The sequence below is a fragment of the Phascolarctos cinereus genome, unplaced genomic scaffold, assembly GCF_003287225.1.
Source record: "Phascolarctos cinereus isolate Bilbo 61053 unplaced genomic scaffold, phaCin_HiC Scaffold_5;HRSCAF=322, whole genome shotgun sequence".
Classification (NCBI taxonomy): domain Eukaryota; kingdom Metazoa; phylum Chordata; class Mammalia; order Diprotodontia; family Phascolarctidae; genus Phascolarctos; species Phascolarctos cinereus.
Window position 1 is genome coordinate 71,037,599 of NW_027555958.1, and position 27,913 is coordinate 71,065,511.

At 38.5% G+C, this 27,913-nt stretch overlaps 1 protein-coding gene across 1 annotated transcript in view; it reads left to right on the forward strand.

The window, feature by feature from the left end:
* Positions 1–20,883: 20,883 nt before the first annotated feature.
* Positions 20,884–27,913, forward strand: part of PLPPR5 (phospholipid phosphatase related 5) — a 175,677-nt gene continuing 168,647 nt past the window's right edge. The window contains exon 1 of the mRNA XM_020999640.2: positions 20,884–21,695. Coding sequence (XP_020855299.1) covers positions 21,459–21,695 — 237 coding nt within the window. The 5' untranslated portion in view covers positions 20,884–21,458. The remainder of the gene's footprint in view (positions 21,696–27,913) is intronic.

The following is a 27,913-nucleotide window of genomic DNA, read 5'->3' on the forward strand; positions in this document are numbered from 1 at the left end:
TACTCACTACTTGGGTGATATCGATTGAGCCAGTCCACTTAATCTAATTTATCTTCAGCTTCCCTCATCTGTAAAATAAGCTCTGTTGTTTTTTTTTTCCCCCATCAGGCAATGACATGGATTTGGAATCAGAGGGACTGATACAAATCCCAACTCTGATATTTCCTACTTGTATAGGATAGGGACTGGACCTGTGATTTAGAGAAGTGCCATAGAAGGAAACTCCCTCTATCAATTCAAGTTGGCATCTTCTCTGCTACTTGTGATTTTAGAGAGTAATCTGGAAGACTAAGAGGTTAAATGGCTTGCCCAAGATCACAAAGCTAATATATGACAGAGATGAGACTTGTTGACAAGGTCTTCTTAGTTCCAAGAGCACCTCTCTATCTCCTACACCATACTACCTGTGTGGCCTTACATAAATTGTTTCATCTCTTTGAGTCTGGAACTATAAAATGAGATGATTGGACTAGATGACCTTTATGGTCCCATTAATATTAAATCTGCTATCCTTTGGTCTCTCCTAAGAAAAAAATTTAAGTGGGTATGTGAATTCAACTGAAGCTCCCAGGCAGGACCTTTTGTCTAGGTTCAGCAAGTATTCCTGTATGTTCTATGAATTGATGGATCTTATAAAGGTTGCCCTGTTCCCCAATACCTCTCTCACACTGTTTATCCTTTTTTCTACTTTGCAATAGTGCCTGAACCTCCCCCGTCTGCTAGATATGTGCTATTCTAGCTTAACAAGACATTGTCTTTTATACCATGAACACTGAGCCTGTGCTACCAGTCACTCACATTGTAAGTTTTTTTAAGCTTATGCTTCCTAATAATTAGCTGATATTTGAAGATGAATGTTGTTTAGATTTGATTCCATACAGTGCTTCCATAGCATGGGGTCAAGAAGGTGGGATACAGAAAGAGAAACACTACAAGGTTTCCCAAGTTTTTGTTTGTTTGTTTTGTTTTGTTTTTTGGTTTGTTTGATTATTTTTTTGGTTTTGTTTTGTTTTTTGGTGAGGCAATTGGGGTTAAGTGACTTGCCCAAGGTCACACAGATAGTGTCAAGTGTCTGAGGCTGGATTTGAACTCAAGTCTTCCTGACTCCAAGGCCAGAGCTTTATCCACTGCACCACCTAACTGCCCCCCCAGTTTTGTTTTGTTTTGTTTTTAATTCTTTTAACCCCTAGAATTGGACACAATTCTGACCTTCACTTGGGCTTGATCTTGGAAGATGTTACAAGTGAGAAAGAAGGCTTCTCCTCCCCTCATTTTCTTCTTCCTTGATGCCTACAAAATGTTTATTCCCCTACATAAGGGAGGGAATTGAATTATTTAATTATTACTAAATATTGTCTTAGTATCAGAATAAATGAAATTTCTTAATATAAGAAAAAAGCTGCTAGTTTTAAAAATGCAACTTTCTCATAAAAGATGCTGTATATCTTTAGGGATCCAACTAAATGATAGACCTCAAAACTACTTATTTTTCTCTAAGCTTACAATAATTGTGCTTCAATATATATATACATATATATATATAATATAATATAGGTATATATGTATTTATATTTCTATCATAGTCAGTCAGTCAAAAAGAATTTATAAAGCATCTACTACATACCAAGTGCCCTACTAAATGCCAGGAAAACATAGAAAGGCCAAAAAATAAAATAAACATGGTCCCTCCCCTAAAGAAGTTCACATTCTAATGGGGAAGACAACAGCTAAACAAATGTGTAATACACACACATATGCATATACACATATATACATATGTATGTATGTGTTTGCAATACATATATGTGTACACACACACATGATGGAAAGTAATATCGGAAGAGAAGGCAATGGGAGGAGAGTGGAGGATAGGCACAAAAATATAATGGGGATTTGAGCCTTGAGCAAGTTTTAGCAGTACCGGAGGGAAGATGGGAGAATGGCTTCCTACTAAAAGCAGGATTTGAGCTGAAGGAAGCTCAGGAAGCCAATATTCAGAGGTGAGGAGGGGGAGCATCCCAGGCATCAGAAATAGTGACTGAAAAGGCAGCAAGTTGTAAAATGGAGTGTCTTGTGTAGCTAGATGGTAGAGTGTGTGGTGGAGAGTAAAGTATAAAATTATTTACAGAAGTATTTATTTTCTAAATAAGATTCTAGACTTAAATGGTTTTGCTAAGATGGACATATTTTCTTGATTATTGAATTTAATGTCTCACATTAGTAATTTTGTGCTTAAATTATAAATATTTTTATCAGTATAGAAATCATTAGAAAAATTCATACAAAACAGTAGAAAGAACTCAGTTACTAGCCTAGTTCAAGCCTTCTTGAAGCTGTACCAATTTTATTGAAATAGACTCTTAATTACTGTCTCCAGTCTCTCCATCCATTTTTCACACAGTTGCCAAATTAATATTTAAAGCACTGGTGTAACCATGACTGCTCAAGAATCCTCAGTGGCTTTCTGTTGATTCAAGGATAAAAGACAAACATCTCTGTCTTCACCAATATGGCTCTGATCTATCTTTCCAAACTGATTTTACCACACTTCCCCTTCCATGTAATCTACACTCCAACTGAACTGACCACTACTTCCTGTACATGTGAAACACTCCCTTTGGGGCTCATTCTTTAATTCAAGGGTGGGGAACCTGTGGCCTCGGGGCCAAGTGTGGCTCTGTAGGTCCTCAAGTACGGCCCTTTGACTGAATCCAAACTTCACAGAACAAATCCTTTAATTGTGAAAGGATTTGTTCTGTGAAGTTTGGATTCAGTCAAAGGGCCGCACATGAGGACCTAGAGGGCTATATGTGGCCTTGAGGCTGCAGGTTCCGCAACCCTGCTTTAACTGGATTCTAGGGGCAATCCTGAGGGATTAAGGTTTCTAGAACTGTAATTCATAAGCCTCCATCCAGTATATTCCCCATTTATTATCTACCAGATATAAATTAATAATTGGAACAGTGGGTATAAACTATCTCTTTCCCAACTCAAGGCATATTTTCCCCTTGCGTACATAAAGTTCCTAAGGAAAGTAGGTTTAGACATAAGGAAAAGATGTGACCAAATAATAAACTCATAACTTCTGATTATTGAATGTCCTTTTCTCCCTTTGTGGAGTCTTGTTGTACCATTCTGCTCAGGCCTAAGGATCAGTGACTTTGCAAAGTCCAGAAGCAGCCTTTATTTGGTATCTAGTTTGTCCTTAGTATTTCTTTTATAACCCAATGCTTTTGTTACAATCAGGTGCTGAGGCTCCAAATACTCTATTACCAGCTCCTGTGGACACTGCTACTGATGCCAGTGGGAACGCAATCTTCTGATCTTTTGATGCTCACAACATCATCATATGTTTAATGTATTTAGGGGACAGGAGAGTATAACGATCCCCAAAAGTTCTCTTCCAACTCCTTTAAGGCACAAGGGTCTGCCTCTTCAAGGTGCTTCTGAACTTAAAAGCTCCTGAAGCTTGACTGTTTCCCTGTTGAAATGATTGCATTCCTAGAATGGCTTGCTATAAATGGCCCACAAGGTGTACTTACTCTTTTCGACATATCACAAATGTTATCTGAGTGGTATCATCTGCTTTCGTCCAGTACACAATATACTTTCACTCTGCTCAAACTGATTAAGGATTTAGCCTAGTTTATACCTTTAATTGATTTGTTGATTCAATCATCAAGAAGTCTGGGTCTTTTAGATTTATGCTAATTGAAATAGGACAAGAATCTTCACCTCCCCTTACATGTGATCCTCCAAGTCCCAACTCTGTGTGCATGCCTAGAATGCTCTCTTGCCTCTATTTTGTCTCTTAGAACCTACAGCTCCCTTCAAAACTTAGCTCTAGTACCACTTGCCATGTGAGGCTTTTTCCTCTCTCCCATAGCTGTCAGCATTGCTTTTCTTCCAAATAACTTTTTGCTTTGAAAATATTTTGTTTCTGCTTATTTGTGTACATGTGCCCATGCAGAAAATGGGCATTCTTAGTTTGAATAAAAGAAGGTCGAAGAATGACAGGTGTCTTCAAATCTTTCTTTCATGTAGAAGGAGAATTAGAGCCATTCTGCTTGACTCTAGAGGTCAGAACTAGAAGAATTGGCTGGAAGTTACATAGATACAAGAGGTAAATTCAGACTCAACATAAGGGAAAAAATCCAAACAAACAAAAGCAAAAGACAACTTCCTAGCAAATAGAGCCATCCAAAAGTTGAATGGGCATCACTTGGAAATAACAGATTCCTCCTCACTTGAATGAATACCTGGTGATATTGTTTTAGAAGGTATTCTGGGTCAAATATTTATTTAGCTGGATGGCCTTTCAAGTCCCTTCCATCTCTGACATTCTATAATTCTCTGAGTAGCACTTTAGTGAGACTTACATAACACTCTTAAAAAATTAAGTTAGAATAAGTCATTGAAGGAAGATTTTATCCACCCTCAGAGAAATAGAGGACAAGTACATAGATGCACATGAATGTATGTCTATAAATGAGTATGATTATAGATATTTAAGCTTATGTATGTGTAAGTGTATGCATATGTGTATTGTATATGTATGTATACATGTGTATGCATACATACACACATACATACATACATACACACACATATATGTATGTTTGTGTGTATAGCCAAGCTTAATTGTAGCCTTCTTGGGGTTAGGGTGAACAAAGTAAAAACTGCACAGCAGAGAACAAAAAAATACTTACAAGGAAACAAAGAAAAGATGGACAGCTTAGAACACAATGTGTAGGTGCAGCTAGATGGTGCAGTGGATAGAGCATGGGCACTGGAGTCAGGAGGTTCTGAGTTCAAATTTGACCTCAGACGCACTCACTAGCTGTGTAATTCTGAGCAAGGCCCAATTGCCTCACCAAAAAAAAAAAAAGAACGCAATGTGTAGTATTTATTATATGGCTTTCTTGAAATGGAAATTTATTGCTGTATGTTTTGAATCTTCTCATGCTCTGCTGTGAATATGGCAATGCTTTTTTTACTTCTCTTATTTTTATTCAAGTTTTAGTATTTAAGTTTATAATATTTCATTTTCTTGTATATTTAAGTTTAAAATAAATTAATAAAAAGGAAAAATAATGAAAAAGAAAAAGTCACAATTTTTAAATCAGTATGAATAGATCAGTGTCATATTATTTCCCTTTACTCTCCTTATTGTCTCCTTTATTGATGAATCAGATATTGCTGATTAGACTTCTATTTTAAAAATACAAGTTCTTGCCTCAAATAACAGAATAGCTTAACACGTTTCACTTCACACAGTCTAGGGATTCAGAGTTTTATAGTAGAAATAATACCAGCTGTGGATTCAGACAACTCGGATTCAAAGGTCAAATCACTTAATCTCCCTGGGCCTCAGTTTCCTCATCTATCAAGTGAGGGCCTTTGGCTTGATGGCCTTTGAGGTCTCTTCCAGCTCAAACATAAGAGCTATTTTTTTCCTTAGAAAAGTGGAACTAGTTTTATTAGGCCTTTAGTGCAGATGAAATAACAGGTTGTGTTTGATCAAGGTCACACAGTTAGTAAGTGGCACAGTTGGGATCGTAACCTTAGTCTTCTGACTATAAACTCTTTGCTCTTTGTAATATTCCACACTATCTTTTTTCTCTAAATTGATAAATGATAACACTTCTGTAAGGCAGTGAGATATAATTTCAGCTTCCCTAGAAGTGAACATGAGCATCACAGGGGGCAATGGAGAGACATATGGTAGATATAAATGCAGGTTGTAACATACAACTAATAAGGAATTTTCACTGAGGAATTGTATGATAGAAAGAGAAAATGGATTGGCAAGGTAGGGAGAGCAAAGGATATAAAGTCAATAGACAGGGTGCCCAATTAGCACCTTCAGAATGTCCAGAGGAATGAGGGGAGCCTTCTAGCATGTTAAGTGGATATCCTGGGGTGAACTTTTGGATGGATATGGAGAGGAGTAGCCCAGGATTAGCAGTCATGGACGGGTTGCAATCTGCACTATCGAAGGCAGTTCCTAAATCTGTGAGGTCACACATCCATTTAAGTGGAAACCCAGTTCCAAAGCCCATTCTCTCTTGTCACTGGTAGAGAGTATTACCCTATTCCTCCGTCAAGGTGTGGGGCAGAGTTGGTGAAAGTGAAAAAGAGGACTCTTCAGTCATCTTCAGAGTCCCTGGAGAACCTCTTCAGACTTTACAGGTCTTTAATATTTTAGATGCTTCTGGTTTCCATCTTTGAGAACGAAGATGAACAATGTCAATTGCATTTGCTACACTAGAGACTTTGGGAATCTTTCCTCCAGGCGAAATCTAAGACTTTCTTGGTTGAGCAGAGTTATGTTGCTCCCAGTGGGAGAGGTCCTTCACTTTGTATTATTTGGTATATATTCTCATCTATATATAACTTCTCTGATTTTTGTTATGCTACTTATTTGGATAAATGGGTTTCTTGGCTAATTGTTATGTGTGTGTCCATGTGAAACTGGCATTTGATGGGAAGAGAGTCAAGTCTTGGATATAAAGCTTGGGGTCCTCTTCTTCCCCAATAATGAATAGCAATCAGAAGTTAGATTGAACCTGAAAACCTCATCCCCTAGATGAATAATATTTAAGGGAATAGACAGACATAATTCTAGCTCTGGATTGCCTTTCTCTGAGGAGAGCAGAGTGGTCAAGCCATCTGGCCTCAACTTTCCGTTTTCTCTCTTGTCAAGAATTAAAGCCTCCTTTGGAGAAGGGTGGGAGAAGAGGCTATAGAAGTCTCTTCTGCCTCTCTTCAAATCTCATGCATCATGGCAGGAGGAGGAGGAGGCAAACTTTGCTACATATTTTAGACAAATGACCAATGTCTCTAATTTTTAAATGTTAGCACTTCATATTGCAATGAATTTTTCAAACTCTAATTGATTTTTGTCGTTCAGTCTTTTTCAAACATGTGATCCCATTTGGGGTTTTCTTGGCAAAGATACTGGAGTACTCTGCCATTTCCTTCTTCAGTTCATTTTACAAATGAGGAAACTGAGACAAACAGGGTTAAATGACTAGTCCAGGGCCACACAGCTAGTAGGTATCTGAAGGAAGATGAATCTTCCTGGTTCCAAGGCCAGTGCTCTATCCACTGCACCACCTAGCTGTATTCTAATTTATATTATATTTCTTTGAATACCAGTCATTTCTCCTTACTGTATTGTAAACTACTTTAAGGAAGAAAAAAGGAAATATCTTTTTTTCTTCAGTATCTCTACTAGTCAATAACATAGTACAATCCTTGTACATAAGTTGTGCCTAATAAATGATTATCAAATTAAAGACTGGATAAAATGACTGGATGAACCCTTCTCCCCCCCCCCAATTTAGTCTCCTGGGCAATGCAAATTTGAACTTGTGACATATCTTTAGGCAGAAATCATTGCTTGAGGGAACAGAATTATATCCAGTAAATCTTTAGTTAATTAAAATATTCAGGAAACAGGGTGCTATAATAAGCTTAATTTTCTGGTTAACTGAATTTTTTTGATTCTTTGAATTTTTCTTTCATCTACTTTCATTACCTTCATTCTCTTAAAAATCCTTTGCAATCTGGCTTCCAGTCTCATCACTAAATGGAAACTGCTCTTTCCATAGTTTCCTATAAACTTTTGTTTGCCAAATAGTATGGTCTTTTCCCAGTCTTTACCCTTCCTGACTTGTAATATTTATCACTGTTGATAATCTCCCCCTCAATGCTCTCTCTTGTCTATGCTTTCATGTCATTGCTCTCTCCTAGCTCTCCTCCCATTTGGCTGACTTCTCTAATTCCTTTGATAGATGATTATCCATACCATGTCCTCTAACTGTGGATGTACCATAGTTCTCTGTATCGGGACCTCTTTTTTCTCCATCTCCTCTGTACCTCTGTTATCTCGCTCAGTAACCATATCAGCTCCTATAATTTCAATAATCATCTATATATATGCAGATGACTCCAAGATGACTCACTAGTCTCTGTCTCTGTCTCTCTGTGTCTGTCTCTGTCTGTCTCTTTCTTTCTCTCTCTGCCTCTGTCTTTCGGTCTTTCTGTCTGTCTTTCTCTCTCTGCCTCTCTCTCTCTCTCTCTCTCTCTCTCTCTCTCTCTCTCTCTCTCTCTCTCTCTCTCTCTCTCTCTCCCCCCACCCGAGTTCTACCAAGTGTCTATTTAACATTCAAACTGGATGGTCCATAGAAAGCTCAAAGTCAACATGTCCAGATTAGAACTGATGGTCTTTAACCCTAATCCTCCTCTCTTCTAAGCTTCTTTATTTCTGTTGAGGGCATCGCCATCCTTCTAGTCGCCCAGGTTCATAACGCTGGTGTTATCATCGACACATCACTCTTGCTTTCCTCACAAATCTAAACAGTCCCCAAATTTCCTCATTTCTCTATCCATACTTCTCAGTAGTCACTCTACCCACAAGGCTACCATCCTAATAGAGGCAATCACCTCTGACTAAACCATTTCAATAACTTCTGAATTGGTCTCTATGCCTTAAGCTTCTACCCTGTCCTATGTATCCTCCACATAGTTGTTAGTGATTTTCATAAAATAAAGGTCTGATCATGTCAATTCTCATCTATTCAAACTTCAGTGGCCCCCTATTACCAAAAGAATCAAATATTAACTCTGCTATTTGGCATTTAATGACCTTGACAACCTAGCCTCAACCTAACTTTCCAAGCCTACCACATGATTCCCCTTTCATATGCATTGTGGTTCAGCCAAACCAGCATTACTGCTCCTCATATGTGATGCTCCATCTCTATTTGCACTGGCTGTCCATCATGTCTGGAATGGGCTCCCTCTCTACCTCCACCTCTTAGAATCACTAGTCTCCTTAAGACTTTTGCATGAAACCATCCCCAATCCCCACAACTTTTAGTGCCTTCACTCCCATAATTACCTTATAATTATTACATGTATTTTCTCTATCTATTCATGTCTATGTGCTATCTTCTCATACAGAATGTAAGCCTATAAATAGCAGGTACTCTTTCTTCATCTTCATCAATCCTGTGCTTAACACAGTGTTTAAAACATAGTAGGTGCTTAATAAATGAATGGTAATTGATTGAGCTAAATTTTATACATTGAGCTGAATTAAAATGGAGAATTTCTCTATATATGACCTGACAGGGGTAGAGTTCAATGGGACAATCATCTTCCTATTTTTGGACATTGTTGTAATGGAGCCTATGATAGTATCTGTTTTCTTCACTGTCATATACAGGCCATTCAAATAGTATATGTATATGTATATGTATATGTATATGTATATGTATATGTATATGTATATGTATATGTATATGTATATGTATATGTATATGTATATGTATATGTATATGTATATGTATATGTATATGTATATGTATATGTATATGTATATGTATATGTATATGTATATGTATGTGTATATGTATTCCTATCTATAGAAATGTGAAGATTGTTTTAAAAATATAAATGTAAGACTTTACTCATAGCCCTATTAAATCTCTTCTCACTGCATTTAACCCAATGTCCTTACCTGCCAAAATGTTTTTGGATAGTGACTCTGTCATCCACTATGTCTTTATGTATAGCTCTGTTCCTTCCTATCCATTAGTAAAACATCTTCATGGCTCCCTACAGCCTACAAAATCCAGTTCAAACTCCTCTGCTTGTCATGCAAGGGCTTGTATTATCTATCAGCATACTATCTTTCCAAATTTATATAATATTGCTCCATATACTCTATGCTACTCTGAGTCCATGCACTTGGCACTTTAAAAAAAATGTCCATATTCTCGCCCATGATATTTTCTATGCTTAGAAAATCCTCCCACTATTTCTCTGCCTAATGAATTCCTACTCATCTTTTAAAGGCCCACCTGAAAGGCCAAGTACTCAATGAAGCCATTCCTGATTATCTTTTCAATAATGACCTTGCTTCTTGCATGGAACTAGCAATTGATTTTACACTCATCAAATGCATTGATCACATATATCGAATATAAAATCTTCTGTTTAGCTTTTAAAGTCTTTCATAAGCAGACTCCTTCCTACCTTTCCAGTCTTCTTACACCTCATTCCCTCTTGTGTGCTCTATGTTCCAGGGACGCTGGCCTCTTTGCTGTTCCTCAAAAAAGATGCCCCATCTCCCAATGCTGGCAATTTGAAGGAAATAGATCTGTTCTTGGGGTCCAAGATATACAGATACTAAATGCTATGCCCTATGCTAAATACTATATATAAACAAGATAAATACAGTGTAAACTGAAGACAATCTCAGAGGGAACGCAAAAAGATTATTGTTGAAGTACAGATCGGACTAAGTGATTTTGGAGGGATATTCTGATTCTGTGACCTGCTCCCTGTTAGACTGTAAGCTCCATGAGGGCAACTATCAAATGCCAAACTGAAGATTTCCTTTTCCCCAGCATTAGCATGGGGTTCTGTACTCTGAACACCAGTAGGTGCTTAACAAATGTCAGTCACATTGGATCAATCTGCTTTTAAAAGCATGCCCCAGTAAGACTCAGTACTATATCAAAAGAAAAACAAGAGAGCCCATTTAGAGCACCCTATTTTACTGCTGCCATTTCATTACCAGCATTTACACAGTGCATTTAGTGACAACAAATAAATGCTTATTAGCATTCACTTGCTGTATCAGTGACAAAAGTACAACAGCTGGAGTCGCCTGAGTTTTGCCCACATGCTCCATATTGCTGTTGAAGAGGCTTTGCTTCCAAAAATGTCAGCAGGATTTGTGGTTTCACTGAGGGTGGTCCCCATTCTTCATGGAACAGATAATGGCTTTTAACTGTCTCCAAGCTGGTTAAGCAATCAGATGTCACATGGACAATTCTGCAGGGTTTTATGTAAGTAAATTCCCTATGAAAATCAATGAAAATTTTGCTTACCCAGTAAGTTCCGGATAAAAACATTTGGCTATAGTTTGGTGAACCCAACCTTCACCCTCTGTCCTCTTGACCATAGTGACTTCTGGCTTCTTAATGATATTCCCAGGGAATATATTCAGAAATATTCATAGATGTAATGGTTTCATCATAAAATATTTCATAATTAAAGGTAATGTAGTATATGCCTCTTAGCAATGCAAAGAGAGTATTGCTTTGGAGACTAAAATCAAAAATGCACAAGAATTTAATTTAACTAGTTACTAGCTAGGGCTAGAGTTCAATGCTGAGTAGCGAAAACTGAGAAGCTACTTAGATGGATAATTTTCTTCTGCTAGCCTATACTGCATATATTCTTAGAGGTATTCTTACCACTCTTGGCCCTTATAGACAAAACCATTTTTGGTGGAGCCAAGGCAAGGTCAATGTGCTCCTGGCCCCATAGGCATGGACAGAATATTTCATTGGAATACTTACCCAGGGAATTTTTTAAAGGCAAAGTTTTATTGAATATTCAACCATAAAGGATGTTATTTTTATTTATCAAATTAAAGAAACTAAAATTTAACTAAATTTAATTTTTAAAACATGAAGAACTAAAAATTCCTTTTAAAATCCTCCTTTAAATCAAACCTTTCTCTTTCACTTAAAACCAAAAGTACTTTTTTGGCCTTCTCTTTTTCAATAAAATAAGTACCTTTCCAAATGGACCATGTTTCTTTGAAGGGTCAGTGGTGGGGTTTAAATACTGGTGACCAGAGATGAATCTTTTTGAAATTTAATACTCTACTTTTTGTGCCTTCTTTGCACATAATAACTGGAATACCAAGGTCTCATATTATGAACTGAGCCTCAAGAAAAAAATGGCCAGAGGAGTAAAAGGGGTAAAACAATACGTGCTTCATTTTTTCCTTGTCTTGGTTATATTGAAATGGAGTCCCAAGAGGACTGGGGCTCTGGAGGACAATAAGGAGGCAGAAAATGTGCCTGATGTGGACAAATAATGGCTTGTAACTGTCTCCAAGTTGGCTTAGCAATCAGATGGACAATTCTGCAGGGTTTTATATAAGTAAATTCTCTATGAAAATCAGTGAAAATTAATTTGACTCTGCCCATTACAATTGATTGATACTAGACTAGGCATGGCAAAAAAAAAATGAGAGACAGACAGAGAAACACAAAGATAGAGACAGAAACAGAGACAGACAGAGAGAGATAGAGAGACTGAGAGTGATAGCGGCAGATAATCAGAGACATAGTGGAACAGGGTCAAAAAGAGTGCTGGGACTGTGGGTACCCAAGACTTTGGATGTCCCATCCTGGTGAGAAGACAACTGGAACATCAAAGTGTGCCTGGATACACCTCATCTGTGTACTTATTCCTAGATCCCATTTCTGCAACTGTTTCTCAGTAGTCTTAGTCCCAGATACTACAACCAGCCTTAGGCTGACAAGTACCAGTGAAATATATGTGTGTGTGCATGTATGTATATACGTATGTATGTATGTATATTTGATATATCAAATCATTATCTTAAATATATGCATGTATTTGATACATTTATATATAGTTTAAATAGAAGACATATTTACAATATCTGATCTGAGTATTAATAAAAATATATATATTGACCTACCTACACACATGCACACATACACACCCCCCCATTGTTTACTAACACTCATATCAGATACAAGAATGCATTTCTCATTAACTAAAATCTGTTAAGGACTATTTTGTGCCAGTATGTTCTAGGACAGAGCAGCTAGGTAGCCTAGTGGATAAACTAATGCACCAGGAGTCAGGAAGACTCATTTTCCTGAGTTCAAATCTGGTTTCAGATACCTGCTAGCTGTGTAATCCTGGGCAAGCCACTTAATCCTGTTTGCCTCAGTTTCCTTCTCTGTCAAATGAGCTGGAGAAAGAAATGGCAAAACACTGTAGTATCTCTTCCAAGAAAACCCCAATTAGTATCATGAAGAGTTGGACATGACTCAACACACATGTTTCAGGACTGTGCTAGGTACTGGAGATATGAATACAGCCATTGAAATAATCATAATAAGCATTTCTGTAGCACCTACTATGTGCCACACATTGTGTTAAGGATTTTACAATTATTATCTCATTTGATCCTTGCCATAACCCTGGGAGGTAGATGCTATTATTCTCATTTTAAAGTTAAGGAAATTGGGTCAAAGAGAGGTTTAATGACTTCTCTGAGTTCATATAGCTAGCAAATATTTGAGGTTGAATTTGAACTCAGGACTTCCTGACTCCTGACCCAACACTCTATCACTGTGCCACCTCACTGCCTATTCTCAGGGAGCTTATATTATAGTAGGCAAAATACTTTAGCATCTAGGCAGACAAAGAAAAAAATTTTGTTTAGCTTTCTGGTGAGGCAGTTAGGGTTAAGTGACTTGCCCAGGGTCACAAAGCTAGCCTCAAGTGTCTGAGGCCAGATTTGAACTCAGGTCCTCCTGACTCCAAGGCCCAAACTCTATCCACTGCCCCACCTAGCTGTCCTTAAAGAAATAATTTTTTTAACAGTTCCTGCCCTTAAAGAGCTTACATTTTATTGGGTAGAGGTACAAGATATTCGTCAGCAAGTCCACATAAAACATGAATTAATTATAATAAATTATTAAGTTCTTTCTATGTATCAATTATATACTGATCTCTGGAGATTCAAATAAGAAAGTGAGATGGTCTTAGCTTTCAAGAAGTTTATGTTCTAAACTAATAGTAAAATAAATAGACTTAAATGCACTTTTGGCAATATCTTACATTAATGGAAAGCTCTCTCCTTTCCCCTCCCTTACCCCAACCCCATCTCCTTACTGATTTGTAAATCCTATTTCTTTTTCTTCAACAGTCATCTTCTTTTACATGAGACGTATTTTGATTTCATCATTTGATTAGAAAATATGTGTCACCAAAGCCACTTTTGTTGACAGCTCGAGTGGAGGCTTAGCTGGCATACTTATGCAATTTGAGGATGGCACAGAGTTAGGAGGTATGCCTAGAATGTTGTGTGACAGAATCACAATAGGAAATGTCTATAATCTGAAATTATGGGCTAGACTTAAGAAGAAATTTAATAGATATAAATACGAAATTTTGTTGTTTGGCTCAAGAAGCCAACTGCACCAGTAAAGGCCAGGGGACAGAGAAATGCCTTGGCAGCCATTTGTGTGGGGAAAAAAAGGCCGGAATTTTGGTAGATGATAAGGTCAACATATGCTAAAAGTGTAACAAAGCTGCAAGAAAATTTAACATCATTTTAAACTGTATTAATAGAAGTGCAATGCCTTTTATGTAGGAGGCCCAAAAAGAATTAGATGCAGGACATAATACGTATTTGTCAAATTGAATTGTAATGAAATATGCTAGTCCTTGAAGGAAGTGACCGTGTTGTATTTGCCTTTGTATTTCCCTGTGTTTTTTAACATGGTAGGTAGAGGCACAATAAATTCTTTACTTTATTTAATTTATTGAATGAGTAAATGAGGGGGGGAGGGACAGAGGGAGTAATCACCCCACTGTTCTCTGTGTTGCTCAGATGTCACAGGAAATGTATTCACTTGTCGATGTTGCGTTTTAAGAGAGATAGTATAAAACGGAGTTCACAGGATAGTCACTACGACAATAACAATACCAGAATTTATATCACGTGAGGATTGCTTGAATAAGCTCAGAATAAATAGCATGGGGAAAAAAAAAGACTTTGGTAGAGTATGGTTCTTGTCTCCAAATATTTGAAACATGGCCACATACTGGATAGATTAGACTTATTTCGTGCAGTTCCAGTGGGAAAAACTAGAATCAATGAGTAGTACATTATAAGAAAACAGTATGTTTCAATACAAGGGTAAGTTTTCCAAGATTAGGGCTTTCCAAAAGTGAAATGGGATACCTTAGGAGATAGTGAGGTCTCCACCAACAGAATCATGTGGTGGCCAGTTGTCAGGGATATTGTAGAGATTCCTACTTCAGATTTTGGTCCAGGGAATAGATTTTGGATAAATAACCACTAAGACTCCTTTAAATATCTAAGTTTGACTCTTTCTGTGTTATATTGAGGCAGCTAGGTGGGTGGAGTGCCAAATAGAGTCAGGAAGGCCTGAGTACAAATCCTTTCCCAAATACTTATTTGCTATATGACCCTGAACAAGTCACTTAAACATTATCTGCCTGTTTTCTCATTTGTAAATGGTGATAATAATAGCAACTACTTCACAGGAATGTTGTGAGGATCAAATGAGATGACATTAACACACTTTGCAAAACTTAAAGCACTATTTAAATGCTAGTTATGATTTTATTGTTATTCATTCATTTATCATTATCTATTATTATTCTGGATTGTGTCATGAAAAGAAAACCCACTGATTACAATTTAAGATAGAAATCAGTTTAAAAAAAAAGCTTTGTTTTATCCTTAGTTATAAACCCCAGAAGGAGAAAAATCAGCGGACCCATAAGGAATGGGAGTCTTCATGGAGCAAATGGACTTCTGAATATGGGAAATTTTCCAGGAAAAAAAAAACTCCCTATGGGACAGTTCGCTTTGCTCCAGGGAAGAGTTTACCATTGGCCTTAGGGATCTGATTGAGTGCAGAATTTTTTGGGGGGTGGAGGGTTGGCCTTGCCCAACATCTGGGGTAAAGGAAGGCAGTGTGATTGTTCATTTCCTATAAAATGGAGACACTCTAAAATAGCATTATTGATGACAATAAAGGGAAAACATAGCCCCTTTCCCTCTCTATGGGAGGGAATGGATTGGGAATCTACCCCACTCAATATTGCATATTTGCCTGTAGCACAAAGAAATGTTTTATGGAGGGCATGATTAGGCCCCATGACATTAAGCTCACGTAGTCCAATTATTTCTATCTCCCCTTAGTTAAGAATAATACCTGATATTCATATAGTTCCTTAAGGATTACGAAGTACTTATGCTATCTAATTTCAGAATCCCACTGGAACTTCATAACATCACCAGGCTCTACCTGTATTAACACCTGTTTCATGGGTGAGGGGACTGAGGCTCAGAGATGTTAAATGACTTGCCCATGGTCATGATTAGTGAGAGAAGGAAAACTAAAAACTAGGTCTTTCCCAATTCCAAATCCCTCAGAGTTTCTGCTCTATGACAGATAGGTACTTACAAAAGTCAATGGATAGTTATAAAATGTTTTAAGGCTCACAAAATGCTTTATGTTCACAATGATATTTGTTTTTCACCATAAACCTATGACTTAGGTACTAAAGATACGATCTTCCCCATTTTACACATGAGATTCAGAGAAATTACTCAGACATAGAACCATATGGGCAGATTCCCCCCTGTAGTCAGTCAAAGATTCTTTTTCTCCTTGATGATACAACCAAAGGCCCAGGGTCACATTTGATGGAAGCACTATTTTGCAATGCAAAACCACCTATGTGCAATTAGTTGTTTTCTTTTGCCACATGTATTCCATGCTCTTCCATCACCCAATGCCTCACATTTCCATTTGGCCTTTAATACTCCACACTTGTCTGCCTGGAGACAGTCAGTGGATTAGTCATTTTGATGAGGGCTGCTGTCTGTCTCTGTCCAGTGCCCTTATTACTAGCTGTTCTTTGATGTAATTATTTCAATGGGCATTGCAAATGATCATTTATTCTCATACCACTTCTCTGAGAATCTGCCATCATTCAGGTTTTACAGACAGAAGATGTGGTAGAGAGAGCCTATTGTGAACTGCAGACAATGTTGGAAATAGAAAAACAAATAGTTTTAAATACCATGCTCAGCATTAGCCTATCTTCTTTCTCAAGGTAAGGCAGAAGAACTCTACTTTTTTAGGAAAAATGGTCATTGTGGTATATAGAATTATTATCGTAACAGTTAGCATTCAAATAGTGCTCGAGGATTTACAAAGCATTTTATACATATGATCTCATTTGGTTCTCACAGCATCATTGTGATATATTGTAGATATCATTTTCCTCATTTTATAGCAGAGGAAAATGAGGTTTGTAGAGGTAAAATGGCTTACCTATGCTTACAACTTAAGTGTCAGAGGCCGGATTCCGATCCCAGTCTCTGCTGAACCTAAATCATGTGCTGTTGTCACTAAATATAAGGGACAGCAACTTTAAAAAATATAAATAGAATTAATTGTAAGTATGTAGTCTTCTACCTGAAAGTCAAGGGTTCATGAAGAAGAAAATTATTTTGGAGATGTGGTGATTTTGGAGCGAAATGAGTGAATAAAACCAAGTTAGACCATTTATGACATTAATTTAAACATAGTAATAACTTACATTTATATGCTTTGTGGTTACAAAGTGTTGTATATATACTATCTCATCTGATCTTCATAATAATCCTATGAAGTATGTTGTACAAATATTGTTATACTCATTTTAAATATTAGGAAACCAAAGCCCATAAAAGTTAAATGACTTATATAACCAGTAAGTGTTGGGCTTTTCAAATCCTGGTCTTCTGACTTCAAGTTCAGTGATCTTTACCCTACAACAGTTTCATTTTGGATGTTGAGGACCATAAGTAAGATTTTTCCATTGCAAATGCATATTACGTGGAATGAAATACTTCACATTTAATATAGATGAGTAGATGTATTGGTTAAATCACTAGCATTTTAATTAGGAGAAAGTATTTTCCACCAAATAATTATGTAATGTTCCTTTAGTTGCTTGTACTTGGTTCTAAATACAAAATCTCTCTATGCATCCTTAGAGAGCTTTAAAAGTTACGTAAACATTCATTTGCTTTGGGTGAATCAGATGTTGTTCTCTCTAGAGGCAGAGGGGTGGACTAAATATTTTTTGAGGCCCTGTGATAATTTTCTCGATGAAGCACACACACACACACACACATATATACATACATATATATATATATATATATATATATATATATATATATATATATATATATACAGTGTTTCTAAGATTTGCATTTACACAAATGGTGGAAGCTGATCTGACATTGTACTAATTACATTGAGCCCTGCCAGTCTCCCCCCTGGCAAAAAAAGTATATGAAAAATACATATTGCCCAGATTATAACATGTAATTATACTCATGGTGCTGAGTAGTTCATTTATTAGTACATTTGTATCTGTATCTATATTTCTCTATATCTATCTCTATTTTATTTCTACTTCTACATATTTATCTATATACAACTTAAATCTACACCGCTATGTATATATATAGATATATCATCTATAGCTATATCTCTCCATATCTATATCACCACTCTAGTCCATGCCTTATCTCCTCATCACTCCTCACATAGCCATTTCTTCTTATTGCTTTCACCAGCTTTTAGAGGCCCAGAGAAGGTGAATGACTTGCCCAAGGTCACACACACCTTCAGAAGAACTTCATTCTAGTTCTTATTCTGAAACCAGTGCTTTTCCTGTTATACCACAATGGATTTCTCTTTCAATTACTGTTATACCCACTGCATCAGTTGCTTATCATTTATATTCTGACAGTGCTAGGTACATAGTATGAGATCAACAAATACATTTTAAAATGGAATAATGTGAAGTGAGATATATAATAATCATTTTCTGAAGAGAGGGAATAGGACAAACATGGGATTTCAACTACATGAGGAACTCTCAGTATCAAAATTCCCTCCATTGAAGCAAGTTGACAATTCTTCCGTAATTTAAAATTTTAGAGTTGCCTAGGACACTGAGAAGTTGAGCCTTGCCTATATTCACATAAACAATATATGTCAGATGAAGGACCTGAACCCATCTTATGACATCAAGGCTTAAGCCACAAAGCATCTTAAAATTAAAAAAAAAAACAACATTCTATAAGACATGCAATTTAATCCTTGTCAATAAATCAGCAGGCATATCTGGTACCATACCAGGTACTGTGTTAGGCAATGGAGATACAGAGACAGAAGTGAAATACTCCTAGCTCTCAAAAAGCTTACATTTTAATGGAGAAGACAATATGTACATTTTCAGTCTTTTTTCAGTGGTGTCTGACTCTTTGTGACCCCATTTGGGGTTTTCTTGGCAGAGATACTGAAGTTGTTTGCCATTTCCTTCTGCAGCTCATTTTACAGATAAGGAAACTGAAGCAAACAGTTGTTAGAGTTAAATGACTTGCTCAGGGTCACGCAGCTAGCAAGTATTTGAGGCTGGATTTGAACTCAGGAAGATGAGTATTTCTAATTTTGGGTTCAGAGTTCTCTATCCACGGCAGTACTTAGCTGCACCCTCCTCAAAAGTAGACACCAAGTAATATTGAATGAGAAGTAGACTTTCAAAGAAGACACAAAGTAATCTTGAATGAGAAGGCATTAGCATTTGAGTTGGTGCTAGTACTAAAGCTTGAAGGAAGCTAGGCAGGAAAGGGGAACCTCAGGCAAAGGACCACCCTTGAGGACTTAGAGGTCCACATGTGGCCTGGAGGCTGAAGGTTCCCCACCCGGAGCTAGGGGTTGCCAAGAGGTAGAGGAGAGCATTGCAGACATTCAGGCAGCCAGGGAGAAGCAGTAACAATGGAAAATGAGTTATCCTTTGTGCAGATCAGGGGAAGGACACCTATGTGGCTAGACCACAGAGTGTATTGAAGGGAGTAATGTGTATGTAGACTGTATTGGCAGGAAGGAGCCAGATTGTGAAGAACAAAGAAATTTATACTTAATTCTAGTAGCAATAGGGACCCCGGAGTTTATTGAGTAGGGCAGATGACATAGATCTAAAGTTCAGGAAATTACTTTGGCAGCTCTTTATAGATGAATTGGAAAAAGAAAAAGAAAAAAAGATTCATTTGCAAAATACAGATTTTATTTTTTGCATAATAATGTTCTTATTCCTTTATAATAAAATTCAAGCCTTTTAGAATGTTTGAGTTGAATTAACATTTTGGAAACAATAAAGAAGTGTGTTTCAATGAAAATAACAGGGGCCTCAAAATAACTCCTGGGGGCCCAGCCTCCGGTCCCACTGCAGTGTCCTGTGGGTGGTATGGACCCACTACCGGGAAGGATCTCCCTGAGAAGCTTCCCCCACCCATTCATACTTCAGACCATTGCCTTATCCTAATCAATTTGGATCCACTAATAACTCTGGTACTGGGGAAGAGGAGAGCTCTTTTTGTTTTTAATAAATATATTTCTTCAACATATACATATAACATTTGATATAGACATGCATATCTAAATATATGTATGTCTTTATAAATAGCGACCGCTATAGCTTTAATGATTTTTCTCTTCTTTCACATTTTAAGACCTGGGAATTCCCCGCAGCTTGCTCTAAAACTCCAGGCAAAGACAGATGCTTAAGAGCAAGCATGATAAAACTCTTAATGTTTTTCTCTTCCTTGGGGACAGGCATTATATCTCAGGGTCCCAGAAATCTGCAATGCCAAATATCTCAAGCAGTTGAAGAACTAGGAGGACCAAGAAGGGAGCAAAGCAATCTTGCGGCAGATGACGAGGACTACTGAATGATTATTTCAGCGATTTTAAGAATGCAAACCCCCTAGGACGACGTAGGGCTGAAGAAAGCCCCAAAGTAATCCTGCAAGATTTGCAGGGCTGGGAGGTGGTTATTCCTAGAGGCACACCTTGGAACATCTTCTCTCCTCTGCTCTTGTGCACAACCTCGCAGGGTCTAAGAAACTCGAGCTTGGGGAGTGGATATGAGATTTCTCCTCCAAACCTCTCAGCTGGCTGGGAACTCTTGTAGATTCGGGCAACACTTTTCCATGCGAGGCTAGAGCGCGAAAGCCGTGCAGAGACAACCATTTTAATAGTGAATTTTAGATTGTCTTTAGCTCCCTTGCTCCTTCACGGGAAGGGGGAATTCCAAAACCATACTGCCTCCCCCAACCCACCCTGCCTTCATCTCATCTCCCTCCTCCCCCCCCCCACTCCTGTTGCCCCTAGATCAAGCATCTCCCGCCTCCACATCCTTTCCCTAGGCTGGTGTACGCGCGCCTTTGCGCCCAGCACGGGCTGCAGCCACCAATGCAGCCACCTCCTCCGGGAGGTCAGCGGGACTTGACCCTAGTCTGAGAGAGCCGTTCCCCTCCAGCCAGGGTGAATGGTCTCGTGCCAGTGCGGCGCAGCTGTCGCTGAAGCTGCAGCCACTGGCCCGGGACTCCCCGCCCTTGAGCTTGAGCCCATACCCCAGCGCTGCTCCTTCGGGGCGGGATCCACGAGGATTGCCCTGCGGCCGCCACCTCCTCCTACTTCTCTTCCTCTACCCAGACGTAGAGTGAAGAGTCTCAGAAGCCAGGGCATAGGCGCTGCCCGCTAGCCTCCTCTTCTTCCTCCTCCTCCTCTTCTTCCTCGTCCTCCTCCCCCCTCCTTCGCCCTCCTCCATCATCGTCTCCTCCTCCTCCTCCTCCTTCTCCACCTCCATCAATCCCCTTCCTGCTGCCGCTCCTGCCCCCTGTGGATGCCATCCCGGAGCCCGCGTGCTGCCACCGCTGCCGCCACCGGGGAGGGGGGCTCCCGGGTCCGCCGGCTCAGCCCAGGGAGGCGTACATGCCCCGGCTCCCCTCGGCTCTCACCAGCAGCATGCTTTATTTCCAGATGGTGATCATGGCAGGGACGGTGATGCTGGCTTATTACTTCGAGTACACGGACACGTTCACCGTCAATGTACAGGGCTTCTTCTGCAACGACAACGCCTACCGCAAGCCCTACCCGGGCCCGGAGGACAGCAGTGCCGTGCCGCCCGTGCTTCTCTACTCTCTGGCTGCTGGGGTCCCCGTCCTAGTGGTAAGCAGAGAGAGGCGGGGGTTGAATGGGGGGATGCCCCCTCCACTCGCTATCACCTTTTACTCTTGTTCTCTTTTCCTCCGGTTCTTGCCTCCTCCCCCCCAACCCCCATCAGCACAGGAACCCTCTCAGGTGCCCACATGTGTGCTAGCATCTCCTTCTAAGTTTCTTCAACTTGTTGGAAACCCCTTCCCCAGAGAACACTCTTTGAGGGGACTGGGGGATATGTGTGACTTGGGGGAGGAAAGTCAGCCTGGCAGTCAGCTGTCGACTATCTTCTGGTCGACTGTCTTCTCTTCTTCAGACCCCCACAATGGCTGCTGATGTTGGCTTCTTGTGGGTAGGGGTAGGGGTAGGCAGGGGAGAGGGGGAGGGGAGAGGGATGGAACAGAGGTAATAATAAAATCTTCACTGAGAATTTTTATTTCGACCCTCTCCAGATTAGTGTCTTGCTACTCCCAGGGTGCTGGGTTCTTGCGGCTGCTGGGGAGGTATGTGGGGGTGCGGGTAGGGGGCTGATAATGGGATGGTCATGAAGGAGAGGAAAGCATTCTTGGTTCTCCCATTCTGGTTGCTTAGACTATCTTACACTCCCCTTCCCAATATTAAACAGCATAGCTGGAGTGATGACTGAAAATTTAAAAAAAAAAGTATCAGTGAGACTAAGCCATCATCAGTGTCTTGAGTAGAAAGTGACTACCCTTGACATAAAAATCCCTAGCCTGGAAAAGGAAAAAAAAAAGAAAGAAAGAAAGAAAGAGGGGAAGGAGAAACAGTTTTGAAATCAAGAGAGATATGATTTCTTTTAATGCAATTTTATTTTATCAAGAATCTTAAAACTTGTTAGTTTAGACAATTTTATTTAGAATTCCAGTTAGCAACTTTAAGACCCATGTATCTTCTATATAAATAGGATGTGTGCATATATGCATCTAAATATGTATATACATTCACTGCTACTTTTATATTTAAAATAAATATATTAGTGTACATGAAGTTGGAAACTCCAACAATAGCTATTATTGTTAATTATTTTCTTTAGAAAAATCTTACACATCATGCAGACATTTCCAGTCCTTTGCATTTCATCAGATGTCAAAGAGGAGATTAGAAAATAAATCTAGAAGGGAAGGAGAAACTTGAGTTGAATGTATACATGCTGCACTTGGCTGAATACTAATTTTATTTGAGCTGAGCTCCCTGTAGCAATGTTGATTGAAACCCCTCCCCACCTGTCATCCTGTGTCATTCTTGTCCATGCTTTCCCATAAGCCCTTCACAAAGGCACTACCCAGGGCACTAGAGGCCTTCCTCTTGTTCTTTCATGAGAATCTGTGAATGTGCACATTGTAATATCAAATGATAAGAACTTCTGTTCCCTGCAATTAATATGTACAAACATGGCTGCAAGGTCTGCATATGCTTTTATTTTGCTGTAGATGCTATGAATTCATAAATTCAAAATAATGAAAAAAGGTTTTGAAACAGAAGTTTCTGGTTCAGTAAATAATTAATGAGTGTCTACTATGGTACTCTGTTGGGTGGAAATGGGATAGTATGATCAATATGACTTTGAACTAGCCTTCCAGGAGGCGAAGGGGAAGAATAAAACATATACACAAATTATTAGAATACAAATAGTATGAAAGTCCACAATGATATGTATAAGTTAGGAAAAAAGAAGATATTCCTTTGTGGTAGGGATTAAACAAAAAAAATTGAGGGAAATATTCCTTGAAAATAACTTTTTTTTTTTACCAAGTGCACTCTCCTGATTATGACTTCACATTCAGTTCTAGAACAATGATTCATAATCTATTATACCTACCTCTAGAAACCTTTATTGCCATTTGCTTTTTATCGTATTGCCAATTTACTAGAATGTGTCATAGACTCCAAATTCAGCCTGTTTTTTTAAATTTTAGGATGGGAAAATCATTCTGTTACTTTGGCACTTTTGGTCCTCTTGTATGCTTGTTTAAAAGCTTCTTTTTTTCAGGCTTGTATTTTCCAGTGGACTGAATAGTTCAGTGATTTGTCAGGGGGATTTAAAAAAAAAAACAGGTTGTCGCTTCCAGGTCACTAGCTTGGATATTGGCATAATCAATAGTGGCTTTAACTCTTTACTGACTAATGTGTGTTCAGTATGTGAGTCCAAGTATTTTCTAGGCCCCAGGAATTTATCTATGATTAGAGGTTATGTGTAATAATTAGTATCATTTTGGATCAGAGTGCTAGGTTGTTCTCATCTTGGCAAGGAGCACTCTCTTAAAAACAGGCAAGAAAATGGATAGCGAAGCATGAGGAGACAGTATATATAATTTTGCATCTTATTTGCATCTCTTTGAATGGTGGTAGTGGAGTGGGAGTAGGGACAGAGAAATGTGAATAATTTTCAAGAGAAGAAAGGAATAGTAAGGGAAAGATTGGGCTGTGAAGGTGAAGGAGGAGTCCACTCTAAGATGCTCCACTCTTCTCTGCCCTCAGTCTTCATTGAGGAAAGATGCCCTCTACAGACTTGTGAGGAGGAAACAATTCTAATTTTTGTTTCTTTTTTTCTATTCTTTAAATAATATAAAAGTCAATGACTCTAATCCAAAGGAAGTCAGGTTTTTAGCAGCTACTGTGATAAAACGCCGACAAATTCGATTCACATTTAAACAATTCATTTACAATGTGGTATAGTAGAAAAAGTCTTCAACTTGCAATCAGAAAATCAGGGTTGGAGTCCTAGCTCTGCCACTCATTAGCTCTATGACACACATTAGATTTAACTTATTAAGGCCTCAGTTTTCTCACCTGTAAAGCTGTATACCTATAAATGGATGATCTTGAAAGCTACTTCTGGATCTGAGATTCTAATACTCCAGGCTAACAGAAAATTAATGACTCCTTGTTCCTTTGGTGCTCTCTATCTTTTACCACCTGGACTGTAGTGATAAAGCATCTTTAGGAAAAAGTCTCCTAGCCCTCACTCTGGAATTCTAAGATTTCTTACCCCTCACTATCAACAGTGGAATTTTTTGTGCACTTCAAAGAAACAGAAATCATAAAGTTAAATATAGTGAATTTCTTTCAGATTAGATAGATTCTGAATACTATTTCTTTCTTTTTAAAGATATGAATACAAAGTCATTAGAAATTCTCTATCAGTCATACTGTGCCTGGAATTTAGATTTTGTTACTTGGATGCTTTGCATTATAAATACTCTAAAAGTAACTACTTATTAGCTTCATCTGCTTGTCACTTGGCACAGCAAATAGTCATATTTATACTCTGTATTACAGAGGAGAAGCTGACCTGGATTGTCAGAGGAGCTTTCCTCCTCTAGGAGTTCCCTATGAAAAATGAAATCATGGATCCAGTTCTTATCCTCTATATAGCACTTTTTAAAATGTGTAAAGCACTTCATAGACACACATGCTCAGACATATGTGTATATATGTATATGAATATATATGTATGTATGTATAGTTGTATGTATATATTGATGATGATGATGATGTAGACATAGATATAGATACAGTGTTCCCAAAGACTCTGGGCAGGTTTAAACTTGAATACCTAAGACTTTGGGAACTAGAACCCACCTGTGGTGGGTACTATAGGTATTATTATTCATATTTTACAGATGAGGAAACTGAGGATCTGAGAGCTTAAGTGACTTGTGCATGGTCCCATAGATAGTAAGGACTGAGGAAGCATTTGAACTTGGGTCTTTCTGACTCTAAGTCCAGCATTTGATCCTCTATACCAGTTCTGTCAAATATTGCAGGCCACATGTGGCCCGCAACACTCCTGAAGGTAGCCAAAAGCAGATTAAAATATAATTGGGACATATCTAATAAAAAAAAATTTAATGGTAAAACATAGATAATGTTAATATGTAGCTTTCAAAGTCAATAATGATTGGCAGGGAGCCTTATACGTGGTTTAGGGGGCCTTGGTTTCTGAGTTTGACACCCCTGCTCTACACCATGCTTTCTCTATCATAAGTATTGTTTAATTTTGATTGATTAAATTGATTAATTCTGATTGACCTTTATCACCCATGGTTAGTCAGTGTCCTCTGCTCTGATCAGATTTCTTCTGCATATTAGGTTCAGTTCTGGGTGCCATATTTTATTAAGAATATTGGTAAGCTGACAAGTGTCCGAGGAACAGTGACCAGCATGGTGAAGGGCCTCGAGAAGGTGCCATATGAAGACCAGTTAAGAGAACTGGGGATGTTTAAAATGGAAAAGAAAAGGCTTTAGGAGGCCAGGCCTTTACCTGTATGAAGTGCTTCCAGGTGAAAGAGGAATTATATGTGCTTTGCTTAACCCCAGAAGGCACAACTAAGAAACAAAAGGTAGTTTTATCGAGAAATATTTAGCTGATATAAACAGTCCAAAGGTTTGTTCTTTTGGCTGGCCTAGATGGGCTCTGAGGTCTCTCCCCATCCTCAGATTTTGGGATTCCTTCTAATGTGCTGCTTCAGAAACCAGTGGAATTCTTGGCTAGAAGGGATTCTTTACATGTAAGGTCTTTTATGAAGAAAATTATTTTATTCAGATACCAGCTTAGCTTGGTGGTCTCAGAATCCTCTTAAGATTCCAGGATTCTGTTGAGAACCATGCCTTCTGCTCCAAGAAATTCACACGTGGTGACTACTGGCAGCCATCATCCAACTGGTCTCAGAGTTCTTTGCATGATATTTAATAAGAGAAAGACTCACATTCTTCAACTAGAAGTGATCCTTCTCTTCCCAATTGCTTTTCCTCCCTTGTTTAACCTCTTAGACTTTTCCCATTCTATCTTGTGTTGTAGGTTCTTTCCTACATGTCTTACCCTCTAGCAGGTTATGTGCTACATGAGTAGCTTTTTTTTCAAAGTGTTGCCTTCCCCCATTAAAATGTAAGCTCCTTGAGAGCAGGGACTGTCTTTTTTTTCCTATTTGTATGACCAGGGCTTGGTACAGTGCCTGGCATATAATAAACTCTTCATAAATGCTTGTTGATTGACAATGTGTTAGGACTCCTATTAAGATATAATTATTTCAATTTACTTACGTGCTTATGTTTCCATTCTCATTCTTCTCCTGTCTGTACTGTAGACTCCCTCTGCCATGCCCCAGCTCTTCACCCTGACACTTCACTCTATTTTTCATCTTTGACTCTTCAATATCTAGCTTAGGGCAATGAATATAGCAGGCATTACTGAGGCAGTGGGGTATAGTGGATGGAGCACTGGACTGGTATTTCAGAATGGGGCTTTGAATTCTTCCTCAAACACTTACTAGCTATGTGACACTGAGAGCAAATCACTTAACATTTCTCAGCTTCAATTTACTCATCTCTAAAATGGCAATAATAAATGCAAAGAGTGGTTATGAGGGTCAAAGTATAAACCTCTCTCTCTTTCTCTCTCTCACTCTCTTCCTCCCTTACCTCTTATAGAGTGTTGGAAAATAATTCCATACTTAATTAGAACCAATGAAATTAATATAGGGTAAAGGTAGCTTTGGATGAGAAGCACCTTATTCAATCACTTCTAACACCCTGCCCATCCAATAAACCCACTCCTCACTCAGAACTAGAAGACTGGGAGGACACTGCAGCTACTGTTGTTTCTCCTGTTCCTGTAACTCCAAGGGAACAGGTCAATACAGGGAGAAGTGGGATGAGGTACCATGGGAATTTCCCAGGCATTGCCTTTACTGAGGAATGATGCACCAGATGCAAGATTCCTGACTGCCATTTTCTTCTCCCTGTATTGTGTCTTGTACATAGTAGGTATTTAATAAACGCTTGTTGATTGAAATGGTCCTAGTAGAAAGACTGCTGGATTTGGAATCAGATGACTTATAAATCAAAGATCAGAAAATTGATAATAATAAATCAGCATTCATAGAGCTCCCTAAGGCTTTCAGAGTACTTTTCAAATATATCTAGGTTTTTTTCCTCACAAGTCTGAAAAATATGTTAGAATTGGCTATTATTACCATCATTTTACAGATGAGGAAATCGAGTATGAGAGAGGTTAGGTGATTTGTTCAGTCACAACCCTAGGAGGTAAGTGGTATTGTTATCCCTATTTTACAGATAATAAAACTGAGTCTGAGAAATTAAATAACTTGCCAGAGGTCAAACAGCTAGTAAGCATCTGAAGCTGGATTTGAACTCAGGTCTCTCTGACACCAGGTCTTGTACTCTATCCCCTGTACCACCTAGTTGAC